This window comes from Gopherus flavomarginatus, chromosome 9 (genome assembly GCF_025201925.1).
Source record: "Gopherus flavomarginatus isolate rGopFla2 chromosome 9, rGopFla2.mat.asm, whole genome shotgun sequence".
Lineage (NCBI taxonomy): Eukaryota > Metazoa > Chordata > Testudines > Testudinidae > Gopherus > Gopherus flavomarginatus.
The window spans coordinates 86,713,354-86,735,424 of record NC_066625.1 but is presented as its reverse complement, the minus strand read 5'-3'; the positions used below and the strand labels follow the sequence as shown (position 1 = coordinate 86,735,424).

General features: G+C 43.4%; 1 protein-coding gene across 11 annotated transcripts in view; it reads left to right on the top strand.

Annotated features, from left to right (window-relative positions):
• Positions 1-19,154, top strand: part of MEGF11 (multiple EGF like domains 11) — a 385,567-nt gene extending 366,413 nt beyond the window's left edge. For 5 of the 11 annotated variants that reach the window (XM_050967532.1, XM_050967528.1, XM_050967529.1 and 2 more), the window contains 3 exons: positions 1,109-1,165; positions 15,520-15,726; positions 16,175-19,154. In XM_050967532.1, coding sequence (XP_050823489.1) covers positions 1,109-1,165; positions 15,520-15,726; positions 16,175-16,335 — 425 coding nt within the window. In that variant the 3' untranslated portion in view covers positions 16,336-19,154. Of the gene's footprint in view, positions 1-1,108; positions 1,166-14,375; positions 14,557-15,519; positions 15,727-16,174 lie in introns of those variants that run through there. The other 6 variants (XM_050967534.1, XM_050967530.1, XM_050967531.1 and 3 more) reach the window with 5 other exon arrangements.
• Positions 19,155-22,071: the final 2,917 nt, after the last annotated feature.

Here is a 22,071-nt window from a genome sequence, read left to right as displayed (position 1 = left end):
GTCAGTAGCCTGAGGGCAATAGTGACTTATTCAGTGAAAAACAAGGCTGCAGCCACCACCTCTGGCATGAAGAAGGAGCCGTGTGAATACTGCAGGTTGCTGCTGTGGTGGGTGGAGTGAGAGATCTTTCTTGTTCTCTGCAGAGACCAAGGACACTTCAGGATGAATGGTTAGGAGAATCCATTAACATCTTATTCACAGGGCTTCTCTAACGACATAGCTTGGTTACTTGATCGTGAATTTTAGTTACTTGATCGTGAATTTTAGAAGTTATATGGTGCTATTTCTGTAACTGAGTTTGCATTGGCTCTGCTAGACTGTAAGAAATGCCAGATGATGGAGTTAAGAAGAATGTAGGAGCTAGAGCTGGTGTTCTCTTAAACCTGGTTGTTACCTGGGATGATTTTAAGCAACACCAGCTAGTAAACTGAAATAGGATCCCCTCCCCCGCAAGTAACTTGAGTGGCATGTTCCTATGGAATTTCATAAGTCAATTTCTTTGAAATTGGCAGCCTGCTGTAAATTGCTACACTTTGAACCAGCTATGCAACCACTTCAGGATAATTGTCAGTTTATTAAATCATGTGTAGATTTTAAAGTGAAGTCAACATCTCTGAACCAAAACTAGTGAATAAATAACTTTCAAATCCACAGATGAAACATCCCCTAAAATTAACTGTCTTGCAATATAAACTAGTCCGTAATCTGAAATTTCTAGTGTTTATATTGCTTTGGTTGATTGGTGCTTTTTTTTTTTTTTTTTGGCTTACATCTCTAAACTAATTGCTTCACTAGTGAGCTTATCAGCAGATTTTTTTTCTGTTCTCCTGAAGGGTAGTTTGTTGCTGATAAGTGGTGTCCTGATTCAGGAAAGCACTCCTATTCAGAGAAACTCTTAAGTAGGAGCTTAACTTTAAGCATGTGCTTAAGTCCCAATGAAGTAAAAATGGGGATAAAGCACAGGTTTAAAGCTAAGCCCATGCCTAAGCGTGGCCCGAATAGGATCCTTAAAGAACAGAGGGGAAAGAATATATGCTACACATTAGTCAAAGCACTCCAATTTACATAAATATTCATTTGTTTTCCATTATATATCATTTTTATACAGGTGCTTGTGGGATGGATAGACGTCAGAACACATACATAATGGAAAAAAGCTTCAAAGGTATAGTATTGAATGCCTGCAGTAACCCTAGCAAAGAGTTTGAGAGGAGGGGTGTGGTAGAAGAGGTGAGATAGGAATCCTGAACACCTGAAAAATGGTTGCCTATGAAAAGAAAGCAACAGAATGATGAGGTACAAAATAAGCCTGCATGGCTCAGCGGGTGGCCCTCTTGACTCTGAGCCAGAGGTGTCTGACCCTGAAATTATGGATGCAAGTCTTCATGAGGTCATAGGCTTAATACCTATTGTAATACTTGCAAGGGTGCTGCACTGCCATTGTCATTTGGATGAGTTGGTAAACCAAGATGTGTCTAGCTAGGTGGAAGTTAAAGGTCCCTCACACAGTTGAAGACCCTAAGCCTGCATTCCTACCAAGGCTTTGGGGAACAATTCGTGAATATGTAATGGCTGCTGTGTATGCCTGCTAAGTCACTATAGTCACTTAATGTATTGCATGGTAAAGCTCTTTAGGAGACCTTTCAGTGTGCACGAAACTATTATAAAAACAAATTGTCTTCTGTCTCTGCACACCCTAAGAGAATGTACAAAACAGGCATTTTAATCAATCACTGCAGCATTAAATAATTGACCAAACACTGAGCTGAGTGCAGCTCGCACCAGTGGAGCACACTGGACTTGCCTGAACACTGCTGACCCGAGACCAGCTTTCTTTATATGTCAGAAACCCAGGGGCTGCTTTATTGCTAATTGATCGGGTTATTCAGGTTTTGAAGGCGAGAACCACACACATAGTGAGCCCTAAGCCCACAGAACCCTTCCTCAGGCAAGACTCCCATTGACTTCCATGAACCTTTGGGCCAGTGAGGACTGCAGGGCTGGTCCAGAAGGTGAAACAAGGGGGACTCAGGATCCCTCTAGAATATGCAGGTTTATGAGGCCAAAATCTCAGCTGGTGTTGACTTCAGTGGAGCCACCTCAGTTTGCACCATCTGAGAATTTGGCCCTGTGTATTGGTTTGGGGAACTAAATATTGGACAGTCTCCTTCAGTAAACTTTGCAACCTTACTTGTGCAAGCTGTCCTTACATGAAACCGAATGGGACTGTCTATGTGAGTAAGTGTTGCAGGATCTGGCCCTTTTTTATTAAATTGATGGAAGATGGTCCATGAGTATGAAACATATATATGGCAATGACTAGCCCTGAGAGGTGTATTACTAGCCCTCAGCCAGGCCTAGAGAATGAAAATATTTTTTGTTCATAAAAATAACTAATATAATATGTAAAAAAAAAATTGATTTATCTCATTGCCTAAAGTGAGAATAGTTAGTACAGCTTCAAAAACTCTCTATAAATGATCTGTGAAACTATTAAGAGAAAAAAATGTTAGTTTTCCATATGTTTTTCCTTATTCCATTGACTGGTAGTGCTTCCAGTGACTTGACTGATACCCCTGTTCAGTAAAAGCCCTTTATCTTCTAATGAAAGAAAATCTACTGTAGAATAAATTACTCACAGTTTCGTCAAAGAAACTGTCAGTACAAAAGTAGATTAAAGTAAATCACTGTTTATTTTTACAAAGTGAAAATAGTGATATAAACACACAGTCTGAATTCACACTAGACTGAAGAAGACCTGAAGAAGAGTTGTGTGTAAGGTCAAAAGCTTGTCCCTTTCACCAGCAGAAGTTGGTCCAATAAAAGTTATTACCTCACTCAGCTGGTCTCTGTAATTAGGCTTGGCAGAATTCAAACGTTATTGTTTTATCATTTCAATGAATAATATTGATGTTTATTTTTAAGCTCTTTTCTGGTATTGATTTAATTTTTCACAATTATGGCGGATTAGGCAGTACAGTGACAGTAGACACTGATATTCAAAAAGTTAAAGCTTTAGAAACCTTAAGGCACAAATTGGCAATATCACAGGTCAGAATATACAAAGTAAATATCCTTAAATCAAACTCTAATAAGTTCTCAAGCAGCATTCATCTTATTTGCCTACCTTCTGATTTTGATGATCATTGATGAAAATATTTTTTCATCAGTTTGTGTGTATGGTGAAATCGACATTTACTGATTAAAAAATCAAATCCTTCCAAGCCTAGCCATAATATATAGAGAGAGATATACAAATATATGACTACATATGTGTAGATAAAGAAGCACAGCCCCAGTGGGTTGTGGAAGGTTTTCCACACTGTTTACATATTTAATTACTTATTTAGGATTTTAGTCTTTTTCTTCACATGATCAATTCACTTTGCTTGTTGCTGTTCAAAATTCACACCTGCAAGTGGTCCAGTCCACTGAGAATTCAGTTACTTCTCTTGGAAGTAAAGATCTTCATTAGTTGTTTGATCACTATAAACACACACAGCTGATAGTTAAAGGGGTGTGTCACTCAATAAGCAATGAGACAGGGCTGGATTTTCAAAGGAATTTAGGTGCCTGCAGATGCAGAGAGGCACCTCGTGGGGTTTTCAAAAGGGGCTGTGATGGGATTTCAAAAGAACAGCACCATGGGCCTGAGCTGCACTCAGTGGGCAGAGCTCAGGAGCTGTGAGTGGAGTTCTGCCCATTGACACCAGCGTAAGCGTGTCCGATTTTATTGTTTGTGTGCAGTCACTCTTTGTAGGTTAGCCTCAGTGCCGTACAGCGCATAGGGAGCTGTGTCACAGACATCTACCCAGTCATGATGTTTTCCCCAGAACACTTTCAGTAATTTGTATACGGTTCATGTGATTCGTGCATCAGGTATTCAGAGTAACTGGTTTTCCGCAGCGAGGTAATGACAGAAATGTGTGCATCCGACTGAGAATGTGGTCTGGGGTGCTGGGCCCCTGGGGGTGCGGTGGCGGTGAAAAAGAGAGGGGGGAAAAGAGAACTCCTGGACTGTAGGCAGAACACTGCTATTGCTCTGAATCCAGCAAGTGTTATGTTTTAATAGAAGGCAGAATACGAAACATCCGGTGAGTTCAGTTCTGTGCGAGGGCATGTTCTACTCACAGCACCCAAGCTACTGATCTGTACATAACTCTCCCAACCCATCTTCTGCCCCTGAGAGCGGCAGCATGTCTGCAGGCTGAGTCACTCAGAAAAGACAGTCCCAGCTCCAGGACAGTTGGAATCACACAGAGAAAAGCTTTGGCGTTTATCCCGCTAACCATGCGTATAAGTCAGGTTGTATGCTCTGTTGGTGGTGGAAATCCAGATCACTCAATGGGGACAAATTGTGCCAGGCTCCCCTACTGCTGCACATACACAGAGAGGAAACGTAAAGAAACATTGATACAAAATGCTGACACCTGATCCTGCAGACCCTACTCACTCAAGTCTCCCAGCAGTGGGATGACTAACCTGAGTAGGGCTTGGAGAATCAGGCCATTAACGCTTCTATTTCCCAATAAGGAAGGTCACATTCTTTTTGTTAGTTGTTTCCGTGACAGCAGCACCTAGAGGCCCCAGTCTCAGTCAGGCCCCATGGTGCTGGCAGCAGTACAGACACACAGGAAGAGATCCTCCTTGCCCTGAAGAGCTTACAATTTACACAGAGGGGCAGAGAGAGGAAGTGGCTTACCCAAGATCACACACAGCTCAGGGGTAGTGCTGGGAATAGAAGTGTCTGGACTCCCAAGGCAGTCCCACTCTACGAGACCAGGCTTGTCTCCTAGCTTAGCTCTGCCTTTGCCCATGTCAATTGTTTCTGGAGAAAGCCTGCTTTGCATTTTAAAATGACTTTTCATTCTCGGGAGAAGAGTTCAGAGAGTCGCATACAGCTCAGCAGCAGAGAGCAGGTGACAGTAGCAACCATAAAAAGGAGGAAGCTAGCACCATGAGGTGTATGGTGAACACTGCTGCATTCCCGTTCTCCCATCTCATCCCTTTTCTTCTTGTTTTGCTCTGAGTCTGCTTTAAAACAGCTTCCAGTGATACGTAACTCAGTAAAGTCTGTAATCATCTCAAACTGTGTATTTTGGGTGTGGGTGGATGGAAATTGTCATGGTTTGTCTCATCAGACGCTTTCTTCAGGTTCAAGTGCCCAGGGAGTCTCCTGTTTATTATTGGATAAATTCTGCCTTTTGCTCAGCCATTGGTGTTCTTTCCACACCTCTGCTCTTATTGTTGCTCCGTCTGGTCCAGCGAAGATCATTCTGATTTTTCAGCAGTAGCCAGACTGGTTTTATTCTTAGTCATTTCTTGTTGCTCGCCAATTTCTTTCAATGTTCAGCATTTACAAGAGTGATTCACACTTTAGAAAGCCACCATCAACCACTCTGGGCTTTGAACATTTCAGTCCGGCAAAACGCTTAGCTGATTTGCACAAACTGGCTTTGCTCAAACACACAGATTAATATGCCCACCCTTGCCAGTTAAAAGCATGGATGGGATTGTGGATGGACAGACCTAGGCTCTGGTTCCACACTGCAAAGTAGCAGAGGCTCTTCTGCAGCAAAACATTCAACCTGCTTCATTTACTAGTTGCAGATTCCACCAACACAAAAGGTACTCAGCCTCAAAGCCCTGGCCGCTGCCTCTGTGCTGGCTACTTAGAACAGACATGATGTAATCTTCAGTGTAGGGCTTGAGTCTCAGTGCTGCCTATTCAGCTTCCTGAGGTGAGAGAGAGAGAGGTCCCTTTCCTATGCTCTTACATTAGGAATGCAGTAAATCTGTCTTTAATACAATCTCGGAGAGTCCAGATGTCCTGAGCTATACAAACTGGAGTCATCCTGTCCCCAGTATCTGGTCTGATGCCACCTTCCTGTAGTGGGGAAACAGGGATGGACGATGCATCGGGGCAGTGAAGGCCTCAAAAGCTGTATTGCCAACGCTTAAAAATCATGAGTTGGGCCCCAAAATGAGATTGGCTTAGAAATCAGAGAGATTTAAAGAAATAATCAGTGTGTGGTCTTTCGATTCGCCTGCTGGTGTTTGGGCCTTTAGGGGTCGCTGTTACAAACTTTCCTTTGCAACCGCAGGGGCTAGAGACTTACTGTATGTTTTAGATGAAAGCAGAGACTCTTCTTTGAGTCGTGTCCCTGTGGGTGCTCCACATCAGGTGCGTGTGCACCTTTCAAGCCCTTGATGGGAGAGTTTTCCACTAGCAGTGCCTGTTCAGCTCGCACATGTGCTTTACACCTCCTCGTGCCAGACACCAAGGTGACATAGGGTATGTCTGCACTACCCGCCAGATCGGCGGGTGGTGATCCATCTATCAGGGATTGATGTGTTGCATCTCGTCTAGACACGATACATCGATCCCCGAACGCGCTCCCTGTCAACTCCGGAACTCCACCAGGGTGAGAGGCGGAAGCGGAGTCGACGAGGGAGCGACGGCCATCAATCCCACACCATGAGGACATGAAGTAAGTCAGTCTAAGTCGATCTAAGATATGTCGACTTCAGCTATGCTATTCTCGTAGCTGAAGTTGTGTATCTTAGATCGATTCCACCTCCCCACACACACACAGTGTAGACCGGGCCATAGAGGTGCACGGGTGAACTGCCCTTCATTCCATCTCGGCCACCTCGGCTTGAGATGCACGCCTAGCATGCCCGTCTTGACCATACCTCAGCTATTTTGTATTCTTCTTATAGTTGTTTAAAATTAGTTGGTATAGCCAGTGGTTAGTAGTCATTCTAGTTAGTAAGTGTCAGTTGTGAGAGGATAGATTTTTTTTTCTCCCCTCTCTCTCCTTGGGGAGTCTTGTCTTCCTGGCTTAAAGTGCTGTCTCTTCTGCTGAGAGGATGTATCCATGAGCGATGGCCATTCTAAGGGTGTCTGTTGTTTAAGGGAGTCCCATGTCTCCCACAAGTGGAATTTCTGGGTGACCAGATGTCCCATGTTTATAGGGACAGTCCCATTTTTGGGGACTTTTTCTTATATAGGCACCTATTACCCCCCACCCCCTGTCCTGTTTTCTCATAGTTGTTATCTGGTCACCCTATGCCTAGACCACAAGTCTAGGGCAAGAAAGAACAGGGAGACTCAGCTCAGACTGTTCATGATGGAGCACACACTTAGACCAGTGTCTGAGTCAGGTCAGGAGACACCCCACACCCTCGGTACATCTGTCATTGGACAGATCCAGCTTCCCTTCCACCTTGGCACAGGCTTCCCCTAGGAAGGGAAGGTCAGTGGAGGCTTCTGAGAAGACTCCCAAAAACAGAAGCATAGACTCGCATCTGAAGGAGTCTGCTCCCAAAAAGCCCAGACTCCTTGTGAAATTGACAGCCTCCAAAGCCTTGAACTCTCGGCCCAGTACCGTTGAGCTGCAGGACTCATCCTCTGTGGACCCAGAAAGCCCCAGAGCTTGAGGGAGAGACGGCTCTAAGGTGGCTTCAGTACCCTCTACCAGGGACAAAGAAGACAAGCATAAGTGCCCCAGTCCAGTAGCACCAGGCTCAGTCCCACCATTGGCACCTATCCATTTGGCACCTTTAGTACCAAGACTTCACTGGCATCTGCACTGGTATGCCCGCCATTGACCGTACTGTCAGCTTCGGCTATCGCATCTTCATCTACCCTGTTGGTACCAATTCCCTGGTCGGCACCACAAGAGTTTAGCTATGCAAGGGACCTGCCATAATGGATGAGCTGGAATCTCTGCTCCTCATGGGTACCTAGTGCCTTTTGGTACTGAGATCTTGGTCTCCACACTGCTACCATTTCCCTGGTACTGTAGGACTCTCCACCCTTTTCAATGGGGGCTCCTCTGTTGGACCATGTTGAAGAGAATGAAGGGGACTTCATCAGTCTCTTCTATTTCAGTCCAGGGTCCCCCAACATATCCTGTCAGGATCCCATTCTTTGAAAGTCACAGGGAAGATTGTGACCATCATTAAGAGTTGTGGAACCAACCCTGCATGCCACCACGAGTCCCATATGGGCCCTCCTATACTTGAGCTGCTTACCGTCAAAAATTCTCCAGACCACTGATACCATCTCCAAGGGAGATTATGATTGTTCAGTCCTCTCCTCTCCAGGAGATGTTTAAGGAACAAGAGGCCAGGGCAGATAAAGAAGCCACACCTCAAGCACCTATTTCATCCTGAAGATGAAGTGGTTATGCCTCCACCACCTTCCATGGCCAGTGATTTTCGGCAGTATCAGGACCTCAGAAAGGGAGTAGTTGACACTCTTCACTTCCACTTGAAGACATCAGGAATTCACAACACAAGCTGTTGGATATCATACAGTCAGCAACACGTACCCAGATGGCGTTACCCATCAACGAGGCACTCCTGGATCCAGCCAAAATTATGCGCAAACGTATAAAAGAGCAGATAAAAAAGTATTATGTTCCCACTTGAGGACACTGATTTCTTGTTCCACCCACCCTCCGCCTAACTCCCTAATCATGGATGCGGTAAATGTGCAGTGCAGGCAACACTTCTCCAGGTCTGTTCCACATGACAAGAACCAAAAGAGACTGGATCACTGAGGTGCAGCAACCTGTTCTCTGCTCCATTTATCTATGAAGATGGCCTTTTTAGTAGCCATCACATCAGCCCATAGAGTTGGGGAGATTGGTGCCTTGATGGCAGATTTCCCCCCTTTAAAGTATTCTTAAGGATCAGGTTTCTACATGCCCACATCCTAAATTCTTACCTAAGGTTCTCTCGGAGTTCCACCTTAACCAGTATATTCATCTACTACTATTTTTCCCACAGTCATGTAATTATCTGCAGGAGTTCTCTTTTCACATGCTGGATGTTTGAAGTGTGCTGGCCTTCTGCTTGGATAGGACCAAGCAATTTCAAAGGTCACCCAGGTTGTTAATCTCCTTAATCGATAGATCCCAGGGATCCACAATTTCTGGTCAGAGACTATCAAGATAAATATCTGGATGTTGAGAGAGACAAGGTGGGTGAGGTAATATCTTTTCTTGGAACTACTTCTGTTGTGGGGGGAGACAAGCTTTCCAGCTTACACAGAGCTCTTTCTCAGGATCTGAACATACTACCTCACCTAGGTTGTCTCTCTAACATCCTGGGACTAACACAGCTGCAACAGCACTGCATACAACATCTGGATGTATTGTCATTGGTTATGAGACCACAGACATTCATCCTCCTCAAAGGGTAACAGCACCTTCTGCCAGGTCACAGTTAACATCCACGGCATTGCTTAAGAACGTACCCGTGTCTGAGATATGTAATACCGCTACTTGGGCTTTAGTTACATAGGTTTTCAAAGCACTGCAGTTTAATCCTTGCCTGCAGCTCTGGGTACTACAGTATTATCTTCAGTTCTGGACTCTGTTCCAAAGCTCCCTCCTCCCTCCAGGGAAACTGTTCAGGAGTCCCCTGAAGTGGAGCACCCACAGGGACACTATTCAAAGAAGAAAAGGAGGTTACACCCTCTGTGCAGTGATTGCAGTTCTTTGAGATGTGTGTTGCTATGGGAGCTGCAGTACCCAGGCATAGAAGGAAGCAATGGGTGCATGGGGCACTGCTAGTGGAAAAATCTCTGATCAAGGTCTTGAGAGACACCTGTGCTTCTGACGTGGAGGGGCCTTGGATGGGGAGGAACACATCTCGAAAAACCGCAGTTCCTGCACAAAGTGAGTAACCTCCTCTTCTCATGTAATGACATGACTCCAGGGGTTGAGACTTTAAGAACACCAAATACTGCAAGACTCATAATAAACTCCTGAGAGCTGGCAATAGTGCAAAAGGTCTATACCACCCATCGCAGGAACTTCTTTATTTTCATTATGCCAGAATGCATCACCACAAGCATCATACACTATTGTGCTGACATGCACAAATCAGCTGCCGTTACATTGCATTTATGGAAACCAGTGGAGATGTGCCAGGTCAGGGGGAAAGCACCTTATTAGAAACACACTATTTGTGTCTTCCCTAGTTTTGATTACACAAGGGAGATTGTATTTTTGCTCTGCTTGAAACATTATACATTCATGTTTATGATTTTATAAAGCATTTTATAAATCATGTTTGTGATATTCATGATTATACATTCTAAGTCTTGTCATTATTATGGCCAAAGATACTCAGGAAGTGTATAGCAAAATGCCATGAAGGCTGATCTGTGGAAGGAACTAGAGTATTCTGATGTTAGTAGAAAAAATTAAATCTCATTCTGTGGCATGGTCCTCAGTGTCTGGGGAACTTGGGCTCAGGGGGTTAAAATATGAAAAGCAGACATTCCTTTGATTTCTATTTGTGTCCCATTTAATATATTTATTGAACATAAATGCAAAATATAGACGTGCTGGTTGTGATCCCATAGTTAAGGTTGAGTTTTGCACTTAACTCAATGATTCAGCCACTTTGTATAAAAGATACACCATACCTAGAGTTGGTCAGAATTTCTTTGTCAAAACAGTTTTCCATCGGTTCAACAAAACTGAAATCTTTCATGCAATCATATCAATTTTGACAACATTTCATTTAGGAAAAAAACTGAACATTTTTTGAATGAAAAGTTTTGATTTTTATTTCTAAATTATTTTAGTTTTGACATTTATTTTATTGTATAAATATAAAAATTAAATAGAGGTTGAAACATTCTGATGTATCATGAAACATTAAACATTACAAATGTATCAAAAAGAAACATTCAGATTAATTAACATTTTTGTCAGAATTTCATTTTACAAAAGAAGTTGAAATTTTGGCATTTTGTTCTGAATCTGGGTGATTTTTATTTTTTAAATCTTGATTTTTTTTGTGTGTGGGTGTGATAGGAAATTATTTTTACCAGCTCTTAGCAACACCCTCTCCCAAAAAGCCCCCTATACTGATTCTTCGAGCACAGAATGAATTTTCCACAAATTATAAGTAAATTGGTAAATTGATTTGAGTTAAACTTAATTTAAAAATGGGTCTTGTAACAAATGTAGCACCTCGTGTCAGACATTTTTTTTCTTCTTCCAAATCATCTTAATAACAAACTAACACAGACTCTTCCAGTCCCCTTAGAGTTAAAACTCATTGAGCTCTAGTGCATATTGTAGCTGATAATGGCTCCCAAGTGCAACATGTTTCCAGATACATGCCATGCTCTATAAATTACATCCTGTTCAGAGCGAGGGATTGAGTCTCTTTGTTTAGGCACAAAATTCCCATTAATGTCAGCAGGAATCATCCCTTTGGGATACTGCTTCTCCATGGCCACTGCTAAAGGCATTTGGCTAGAGAATGGTCCAAATGAATATATGTGGTCTGAGAGACACTTCTCCGATACTTTATGGCATAATTCCATTGATTTCACTAGTTACTTCTGATTTACAGGGCTCTGAGGCCCTGCTTGCACTTTGGTTATGGCTCTCGCAGCAGTTCTTTTTAAACCCTCATTTGGGAGATACAAATATCTGAGCCAGATTGAATCACATTCACTGTAGGGTGGGAATTTGGCCTGGGTCAGATCCGATGTGCATGTTTGCAAATAAGAAACAGCACAGATAGTTCAGCTTGCTCCAGACAGAACAGAAATAAATGTTTTTTAAAAGTTGTAGATGAAATTGTTCTGCCGGTATCTACTTTTCAAGAGTTTAATCCCCAAACCTGTGCAGACTGGGTCTGTTCTGGGCCTTCAGGCAGCTCTAGCCGGTGGACTCTTGGGCAGTTTGAAATCTGCTGGTTAGCTTTTCAGCTTGCTTTGACCTTTATGATGTTCTTGTTGGTCCTTAAGGCTACAGGGCCCTATTGATTCCTGCTTTTCGTCTCCTGGGTACACCCATTCATCACCATGAATAGAGTGAGGGAAGTAGGTTTGCTGCATTCTCACTTGACTTGATTAAACAGTTTCTGTTTCCATAGAATTTATGGCCCATTTTTATTAAGATCTGTCCATCAATTCCTCGTGAAGGGTAATTTGTCAAATGAACAGTCTTTGCTGTGAATATTTACTAGCCACCAGAGGATGCCTTTTGCTGACCGCTAGCTGGGGCTTACTTTTATTCCATTCTAGCAAAAGGAACGTTCCTTATAGTGCAGTCCTAGTCAGGGCCTGTTCCTCTAAAGCGCTGAGCGCTCCCTCGCCAAGGTGAACCCAGTGGGAGCCAAGAGCACTCAGCATCTTACCGGATCAGGCCCCTCAATCCTCACTGAGACAGAATTCCCATTGAAGTCAATGAGAGTTTTGCCCTGGTAAGGGCTGCAGAATTGGGCCCAATGCATATAGCACAGGTCCTTTCATTCTAGGGCTTTCTATTTCTTTGCATGATTCCTGTGTTATTTGTGGCTTGTCCCTCAGCTTTTTAAGGAGGGATGCATGACAGACCTTTATTAACTCAAATACAGTGTGAAAGGGACAAAACCAAAGTAGCTGGAGCATGGGAGGCGTTGATCTTTTGAGGCCTGATCCATTGCCCATTGAAGGGAGTGGAAAGCTCCTGCTGGTTTCAATGGATGCTGAACCAGGCTCTTAAAGTCAGAGGGCCAAATTCTGTTCCCATTCACACCACTGTAAATCTGGAGTAACTTTTGTAATCAGTGGCGTAACACCACACTTACATTGATGTAACAGAGCAGAGTTGATTTGTTTTATATCCTTCCAAACCTGTAGTTTTGTAACAGTAGGAGAGCCTTAATTTGATTGATGTAAGCACTGCACTGTACCCTGGTTCCTGCAGTGCTCTCATCCCTTATGTACGTGCCTTGTGAGTCTGGTCTGTGGAGCTAAGCTTTCCACCTCTCTCCTCGCTGATCTGCTAGCCTGCTCGTTCTCCCCAAACTCCCCCGCTGGTCTCGCCCCACTTCACTTCTCACCAAAGGTTTAAGAGCTGAGTGTTACGATGAAGGTCACTTGTTGCCAAGATTCCAGCGCTTATGCAAAATGCACTCTAGCGGGTGTACTTGGACACTGAAGGGTTGCAAAAAACTAAGAAATCAGCTGCGGTTGTCAAAAGAAGTAACATGCGTTTTGTGATGCAGGATTCTGGAATTGTTTTTGCCCTGCTATTAGCTTTCTTGCTACACAGATGGATGCTGTAAATCCTTACTCACATGAGTAATTAATAAGCGCCAGTGGGATGGTTGTAAGAACAAGGGTTTGCAGGATCAGGCCGTGGCGGCTTGCAAAGTTTGGAAATACACTTTGGGCCTCCTGGGTCATTAGCATGAGTTAATAGGCTTCTGCTCAACTCCTCCTGTGAGATTCACAGTGTAGCTGGCATAGGGATGCCGTTAATTTTGATGGATGGTTTTTGTTCTGTCACAGACCTTCATTGAAATGGAAAGGACAAAATATTTCCCAAGCAGATGCTGCTTAGAGAGGGTTCCAGAATTTTGTTGTCAATCTGAGATCTCCTTCTGGAGCTGAAGCCAAGCATCAGAATAGAAATGGGAAAGGACGGACAGCCTGAATGCCCTGCCCTTTCCCCAGACCCCCATGTGGAGGGTATCCTGTATGTTGAGTGGCCTTTTCCAAAGGGAGGGCATACCTCTGGTCCAAAGAGCTGTGTGGGAGGAGCACGCAGCCAGGGTGGAGAGGAAGGCATGTTGGCTCAGATCCTCAAAGGTATTTAGGAACTGAACTCGCACTGATTTCAGTGGAAGTTAGGTGCCTAAATACCTTTGAGGATCTTGGCCCCTGTCCTCATGGAACCAGGCTGTCAGGAAGGGATGGCGAGATGTTGCAGGGCCCTGGGACATTGCACGCACGCACGCGCACGCACGCACGCAATGGTAGGTGTCCCCACCAGCAGGGAGGATCACGCACTGAATCAGCGAGCAAACTTTCCCACAAGGATTTGTACCAAGACTGTGTCTGTGAAGAGAGGAGATTGATTGATTGTTTGCTCCTTGCTGACCTCAGCTGAGGAGTTGATCCTGCAAGATACTGGGGTGTCCTCATCCCCTTCAGTAGAAGTCAAGAGCTTTCAGCACCTCACAGGATCAGCCAACACTTTTTGGTTCATGTATTATCCCAAACCATCATTATCCCACAGCCAGGGGCTGTACTAGACTCTACATACACACCAACTCCTGGTACAGCATCCCCAAAGCTTATATGGAGATGGTTACACAACAGATTAACGGGAACATATGATACTGGGTCAGACCAAAGGTCCATCTAGCCCAGTATCCTGTCTTCTGACAGTGGCCAGTGCCAGATGCTTCAGAGGGAATGAACAGAACTGGGAATCATCAAGTGACAAAGTATCTTGTAGTAGTGGAAACAAATAGCAGCAGAGAAATGTTTTTAAAGAGGAAGAGATGTCTTTGTTGTCTGTTTATTTCTTAACCTGAATTTCTCTTTTTGTCTCCCATACTAGACAGCGGGGGCAACTGGGAATTCAGATATTTTGCAAGTCCTACCATTGCACCGGGCGTGTTTCATAGATACCAGGATCTGCCTTTGTACTGTAAACCAGCACAAGAAAATGCCTCATCTTTCATTGCATCGCTCTAGTTCTAAATTAATGGCAATGCACAGCAGCAGGACTGCACACAGCAGCAATGGCACGTTATTGAAAGTCAATGTTAAGACTTATTTATTCTTTTTTATTCTTTTTAAATAGCACGACTGGCACTACTGTTTGTAGAAGGCTGAAATTCTCAGGCCAGTTTCAGGACTGGGTAGTTCTTGGCAGCTTCCTTGTCTCATGCCAACCTTTCTCTCCTCTTATAATTTTGCCTGTGTTACTGTCTGATGTATTTATTTCGTACTGGGGGAAGGGAACGATCAGTGTTTACAGCATCAAAAAACCCCAAGAGACATAAGATGGCCTTCATCCCACTGCAGAGCCTGAAGAATCTCTCGGAGAGCAGGGGTCTCCCTTACAGAATTTTTATCATCAGAAGGGAACTTGATGAAGAAATCTAATCCTTCCAGTGCTGGATAGCCCCTGAAATTACATCTCACAGAGACCCACTAAGCACTTTGATTGAAGCAGTTCTAGGGCTGCTGGAAAAATTAATTTTCAAATATACGGCATTTGATATTGACTGCAGCTCGGGACGCTGAACCCTGTAGCTTTTCTAGCATACCAAGTACCAACAGAAATGACTACTTTCAAAGCTGGCTCAGAGCAAACCTGTGCATGCTTCCCTGGGTCAGTGCATATAAAGAAGGGATGACATTAGCACTTAGGTCCTCGAGGGTTGTGGAGGGCTAGGGAAAGTTGCCATCTGAAATTAAATGATGTTGCCAAATAGTATAATGAAGGGCGGTTAGACCCTTTTACAGGAATGGCCTTGGTACCAAGTGGGGTTTTCCTACTAAATGTTGAGGAGATGGATTGCGGATGAGTTTGGATACAGGGATGATTTCTAGATGTCATGCTCTGGATGTGCCCAAAGCATAAGTGTTGGATTTTTGTACTATATGCCTCAGTGATTGAAGTTCTTCCCCCTCTCTGCAGAGGTTCAGTTGTAGCCATTCACATATAAGAAATCTGCTCTGTTCTTGTTTTGCAGAGTATATGAAAGAATCTGTGTGTAGTTCAAGCACCTGCTCTCTGAACAGCAGCGAAAACCCATACGCCACCATTAAGGATCCACCCATCTTGACATGTAAACACTCGGAGAGCAGTTATGTGGAAATGAAATCGCCCATTCACAGGGATTCGCCCTATTCAGAAATGCCAACCTCATCAACCACTAATAAAAATATATATGAAGTTGGTAAGTGTCCTAGATAACCACGGAAGCTCAGTAGATCAGCAGAAGCAAACATTAGTTTAGCAGTATTCTCTCTTGAGTTTTACATTAGGGGCAGTCGTCATTAGGATTTCGCAGAATCAAGAGACAACTGTGCTTTATGGGATAGGGACTGTGTTGATTTTTCTTATCTAGGGTCCCAAGTTTGGGATCAAAGAGGAATACAACCCTTCTGTGAGCGAGCTTGTTTTTAAACTGTTTTGAGTTTCAAATCCCAATTGCAAGATTAAAAAAAAATGGCAGATCGTTGGAAAGCGTTCTTTGCAGTGCCCTTGGAACTAAGTCCGGAGTAGCAGAAAGTGTTTGGAAAGGATTTGTCTTTATGCATGTGTTAACATGAGCATGTAAAGCTCCGATGATCAGAACTAGCAGCTTGCTAGCCATTGTAACCCATTTTTCATTGTATCTTCAGAGCCCACTGTCAGTGTGGTCCAAGAAGCCCGTGGTCGTAGTGCTAATTACAGCCAGAATCCATATGACCTGCCTAAGAACAGCCACATTCCTAGTCATTATGACCTTCTCCCTGTAAGACACAGCCCTACCCATGGGCCATCTTGGGACAAGCAGTCTTAAAGGGATACGCTTCGCTGTTGCAATGCTGTGAACATTCATTCTCTCTGACTCGATGAAAGAAACGAAGACAATCCTTTTTGGTTTTGCAATACACTGACATGACTTGAAATAGTATTACACAAGGAACCTAACCTAACAGAACATTTGTTTGGGCCAACTTGCTGCAGCATGATATGGAAAAAGATGTTTTTATACAGATCACAGAAAAATAAAGAACCATCATCTCCATCTGACTGGAATAATTACTCAAGGAAGCTGTTTGCATAGTCCAGTCAAAGACTCTACAGACTGTGTTCTCCTAACTGTAAACTAAAACAACCCACCCACCCCCACCTGTAAGTACTTACAACTGCAGATGTACATTTCTACCACCCACGTAAAGAGACCTTTACTGTTAGAAACAAGACGTCTAAAAAGACGCTGGAATGTATTTTACATACACATCGTGGAAAAGGATACACTCAAAAAAAAAAAAAAAAAAAAAAAAAACAACCAGGAAAGACTGCTGTTTAATTCAGCTGATATAATTTGTAAACCTTGGTTCATGCTGTTGTCATATCCATTCTGCGTACATGTCAATTTTATTCTTGGTAAATTAGTTTGTAATCAGTTCCTGTTTCTACTGGCTGCCAGGATATTTTAGAAGAGGACTCTTACATATACACCATCTGTGGTTATTCTCAATGCCTCCTGCTCATTTTAAGCGATGTAAATCTTCACAAGTCTCCAGTGATCTTTTACCATAGAGCTCATCTAAACAGTGTGTGTCATGCCCAACATATATAATAACAGCCATACTGGGCCAGACCAATGGTCCATCTAGCCCCGTATCCTGCCAGAGGCATCAGACGGAAGTCAGTCATTGAGCGATCCATCCCCTGTTGTCCAGGCCCAGCATCTGGCAGTCAGATGCTTAGGGATACATTTTTAACAAACTATGGAAACCTTTGACTGTTGGTGGTGTTATATTTGTCTTATACAACTGCTACTTTATTCGATACAGTGGCCCAGACTGTCGTCTGCTTAAATTGGCATATAGCTTCAGTGACTTCAATGGAGCTATGCAGATTCACAGCGGCTGAGAAGCTGTTCCACTTCAGTGTGTCAAAAATAGAACCCTGTTTCTGTTCTGCATCCAAACCAGTGCTTTCTAGACCATCTTTCCAAGCCATTCCCTCATAGCCAGATTAATTGCATACCATTTATAATAAATCCTTTAATTTCACCTGCATTACCATGTAGTGCAACTTTATCCACCTCTGAGTCTACCTGAAATGTGCCAAGTATCAGAGGGGGAGCTGTGTTAGTCTGGATCTGTAAAAGCAGCAAAGATGCATCTGACGAAGTGGGTATTCACCCACGAAAGCTCATGCTCCAAAACGTCTGTTAGTCTATAAGGTGCCACAGGATTCTTTGCTGCTTCTACCTGAAATGTCATTAAACTGAGCTGTGACTGGATTTCCTTTTTAAACAGCTGTTCGTGGAATAATGACCATGAGGTTTGCCTGTGGTATGGCTTTGGAATAAGACTCCCAGATTATTTTTTGTAGTCCTTGACATAGAAAATAGAATACTTGCTATTAAGCAGTTTCTTGCAGATCTTGAGCATGAAGTAGTGTTGATGCTAAGTATGTAATTTTATTAGGCAAATGTGGGAGTAGCAAATTGATTGCATCTTACAGATGAAAGTCTGTTGCACTTTTGCTGTTCTGATGGAACTGTAAGAGCAAGAAAAGCAACTGTGATCAGTTAAAGCATGAAGTGGTAAGTTAAAAATACTAATACAGGAAATAGTGGCCTAAGGGCCTGGTAGTAAGATTCAGAGCCTTTCACCTCTAGGTCACTGGTCTGAATCTGGCTCTAGCTGGGAGTCATTGTTAGTGGATGACAGGCCTGCAGGAAATGAACTGGTGTGGGGGCCAGTCTAGTTCCTAGTAGACAGGAGTTTAATGGCATATGGAAAACCCCATTGCAGTTTGAACCGTTAATGGAAACGCCCAGAGGCCAGGAGCTGAATGTGCTGTGGAGACTGAACTACCTGCTCAGTGCTGGGCTTAAGGCCTTGTGCCAGGGCAGTGCAAAGAAGCGTGCATTAATGTCGGCCGAGTCAGTGCTACACTTCTTTGTGCTTCACTACCGTCAATCCGGTAACGTACTAAATTCTCTTGGCAAGGGGTGGGGAGAAGTGCTGGCAATACAGCATTTTAAAAAAAGCTGGAATCTTTCATGGGCAGAGGTGGACACAAGTTCAGAAACCCTTTATGCAACTGGCAACTTCTGCAGTTCAGACAGCTGAACTAACTCCAGAGAGCTCTTTCCCCATAGGGTTAAAAGAAGCTGCTGTTCACGTTGCAAGAAATACATAAATATTTACATGAATGCTGCATGTGTGCATGGGGGCAAATGATTGATCAGCAATAGGAATTTTGCTTTCCAGAAAAGCCTTATTCAAGACGTAACTAGACTATTATTTTGTAGGGCCAGGTAGGGATATATTTTATTTAGCATATAGGAAGACTTACCTCAGAACTATCAATAAAAAGGCAGTTAATCACATAAGGCTATTGTTAGAGACGTGCCATACGTCTAGCACTAGCACAAAGCCGTGTAAGCTGCAAGTCTAAACAATGTATATGTTGTGTTTCTGTCCAGTATGGACTTTGGAGAGCAGCGATATGCTGGGCTTTTTCAAAGCTGGATTGCCAGACCAAATGAAATGATGTGCATAGAGGTTAACAGGAGGCAGGAGGGGGAAATACATTCTTGTACATTAGCATTAGTTTAGAAAATAGACACTGAAATGGCAATACTTTTTTAAAGCAAGACAGATTTGTAATATATTTGTTCACTGTGCTAAGGTACTTGTACCTTGTACAAAATAAATGGTGTTTCTCTCAATCTGCACTTCTCAAATGTATTCATTTGCAGCCTAAACCTGTTGGAGGCATGAGCATTCTCCGTACCCCAGGACTGGTTACGGAAGGGCTTACATTCGCCTACCCAAACAACTCTGAGAACATTCAAGCCAATTTCAGGCACGTAAAGTAGAAAAGTTAATTTCAACAGTTCTGAGAATGAGCGAATCTAAACTCAAACTGAAGTAAATCAGAGACTAATTCCTAAGCCAGGGGTCAGTCACATCCTAGTTTTAAAGCAAGCTGTAAGCACCTTTTCATCAATTGCTCTGGCAACTCTTACTTGCCCATAAGTTAAACATGCGTAAGCAGAATGGAGCATCAGAATGGTGCTGTCAAAGCCTGGCCCAGCTCCCATAGAGCTGTAGGAGCTATTTCAAACAAGGTGCGACTGTGAGGTCCCTTTCGGCTTTTTGTGCAGTAAGCTGAGGCTGCAATCCTGCAGACATTATTGTTAAGGCTAAGATTTTGCCATGGTTATTTTTAGTAAAAGTCACGGAGAGATCATGGGCAATACACAAAACTTCATGGAAGCCATGACCTGTCTGTGACTCTTGCTGCTGCAGCTCCATGTTTCTCCTGTCACCGTGGGGGCTGGGACTGGGAGCTGTGGTGTCTCCCTCCCCCCCCCGGCTGTCCTCTGTTGCTGGACCCGAGGCAGCTGTCACTGGAACCCCACAGGGGGACCCTGAGGAGGCTGTGCCAGCTCCAGGGGCTGAAGCAGAAAATGTCATGGAGGTCTCTGGAAGTCACATGACTGCTGTGACAAATGTAGCCTTAATGAGTGTACAAGCTGTACCCATGGGGAGCCCCCTTGACTTCAGCTGGCTCAGTCATCCATCCATGTGGTGTACATTGGAGTGTCAGGGCCTAGTCCAGGGGTAGGCAACCTATGGCATGAGCTGATTTTCAGTGGCACTCACTGCCCAGGTCCTGGCCACTGCTCTGGGGGGCTCTGCATTTTAATTTAATTTTAAATGACGCTTCTTAAACATTTTTAAAACCTTATTTACTTTACATACAACAATAGTTTAGTTCTATATTATAGACTTATAGAAAGAGACCTTCTAAAACCATTAACATGTATTACTGGCATGTGAAACCTTAAATCAGAGTGAGTAAATGAAGACTCAGCAGAGCACTTCTCAAAGGTTGCCAACCCCTGGCCTAGTCTATTGTATGTATTAATGTTAATCCGTAAATTACAAGCTAAACCATGCAGCAGAAGCAGCTACAGAATTAAGCTCCCTCTACAGCAGTGTAGTGACTGCTAAATTGAGACTTTCAGTATTTTTAATTCAAATGTCCAAAAATCTTGTTAACCAAAGCCCACACGCACAATCCTCTTATTTTGCCACTCACTAAGCTATTCAACTCTGGAAAATTCATCGGGTTTAAACAGCTAAATGTAAGTAATTGTAATAAGGTGCTATAGACAATAATTCTGCACCCTTTACCACAAATACAAAGGTGGAAACTACTGATCTTTGCAATATGGGTTTATGATGGCTAAAATCTGGGCTTTCAAAAAAGTGTGTGCAAGTTGCAAGTAAAGGCTTCTGCTGGATAAACCTCATTTTATAATTTAATGAAAAACTTTTGTGGGGCCCTATGCTGGTGCCCAAGCACTATACCTTATAATGAAAAGTCACCTATGTGAGAAGAGAAGAATCAGTGTCACGTATGCTGCTGGGAGCTTCATCTGTAATGGAAGGGCAGTAAGGCCCCTGCTGGGTCATTTGTTCAGTATCAGCTCAGAAGGAACTGTTACACCTAGTGAATACTCACAGGGATTTTTTGAAGCACCTTTTTTATTCCTTGGGGGTTTATCCAGCTGAGTAACAAACAAGACAACCCTGCTTACAGGTGGAGGGTGGATGTGATCAGAACTTAATATGGAGCTCCATATTTGGACAAAACATATTGCAGAGACAGGAACTACCAGCAAAGGTTTGTAATGGGTAAGAACTCACCTCTGTAGTATAAAAGCAAACACACATTTCAAATATAACAAAGGCAATGATGTGTGTTTGTTTATATATATAAAGATTTTTCTTTGCAGAGTATTTCATGAAATTAATTTATAATTCCATTTTGCAGCAATCCACAAGAGGTACAGAATCTACAGGGGGGTTTTCCTGCCAGGGATTCCTGTGTAAGATTCAACAGGTTTTTAAATCTTGCCCAGATCGTTAGTTATCCTACCTTTTTTGCACCAATAATGCAGCAAGCTCATGAGGCGATTTTGGAATCTCCCTCCATGCTAAGAGGGGCCAAGTGCGGAGATGAGCTGGGCAGGCTTCATGAGAATTTCTGCACTTTGATGGGCTTCATTTTTTTCTAGCATCAGCAAGGATATGTTTTACAGAAGCCTTCTATGTTGCTTAACATACCTTATATCAACCTGACATTAAGCATTAGCACGGCCATCTATTTCGTGAGGTGAATTGTTGAGCTGGACAGTCACAACAACAAAAGTTTGAGGGGAGAGTGAAAAGGCTTCCAGTGTTTGCAGTTTGCACTGCAGCCATTTGAAAGTGTCATTGTCCATGTAGTGAACCAAATCTTGTAAAAAAATACTGACACTCCTCTAGTGGTCAGAACCATTGGCAGGGTTTCTGATGAGAAAACACACAGAGGCTCTGTCAGTCACTGGCTCAGTGCTGACTCAGAAGGATGAGTGCCACCTGTTGGATCACCAGTAGTACTGCCGGCCACACTGTTTTCCTTGGAAGTCTCTCATCTGTACTGATCAGGCATGAGTCCGCTTAGAACACCAGTCACCGTCCCTAAAACTGGCAGAGTTAACACCTTATCCAGT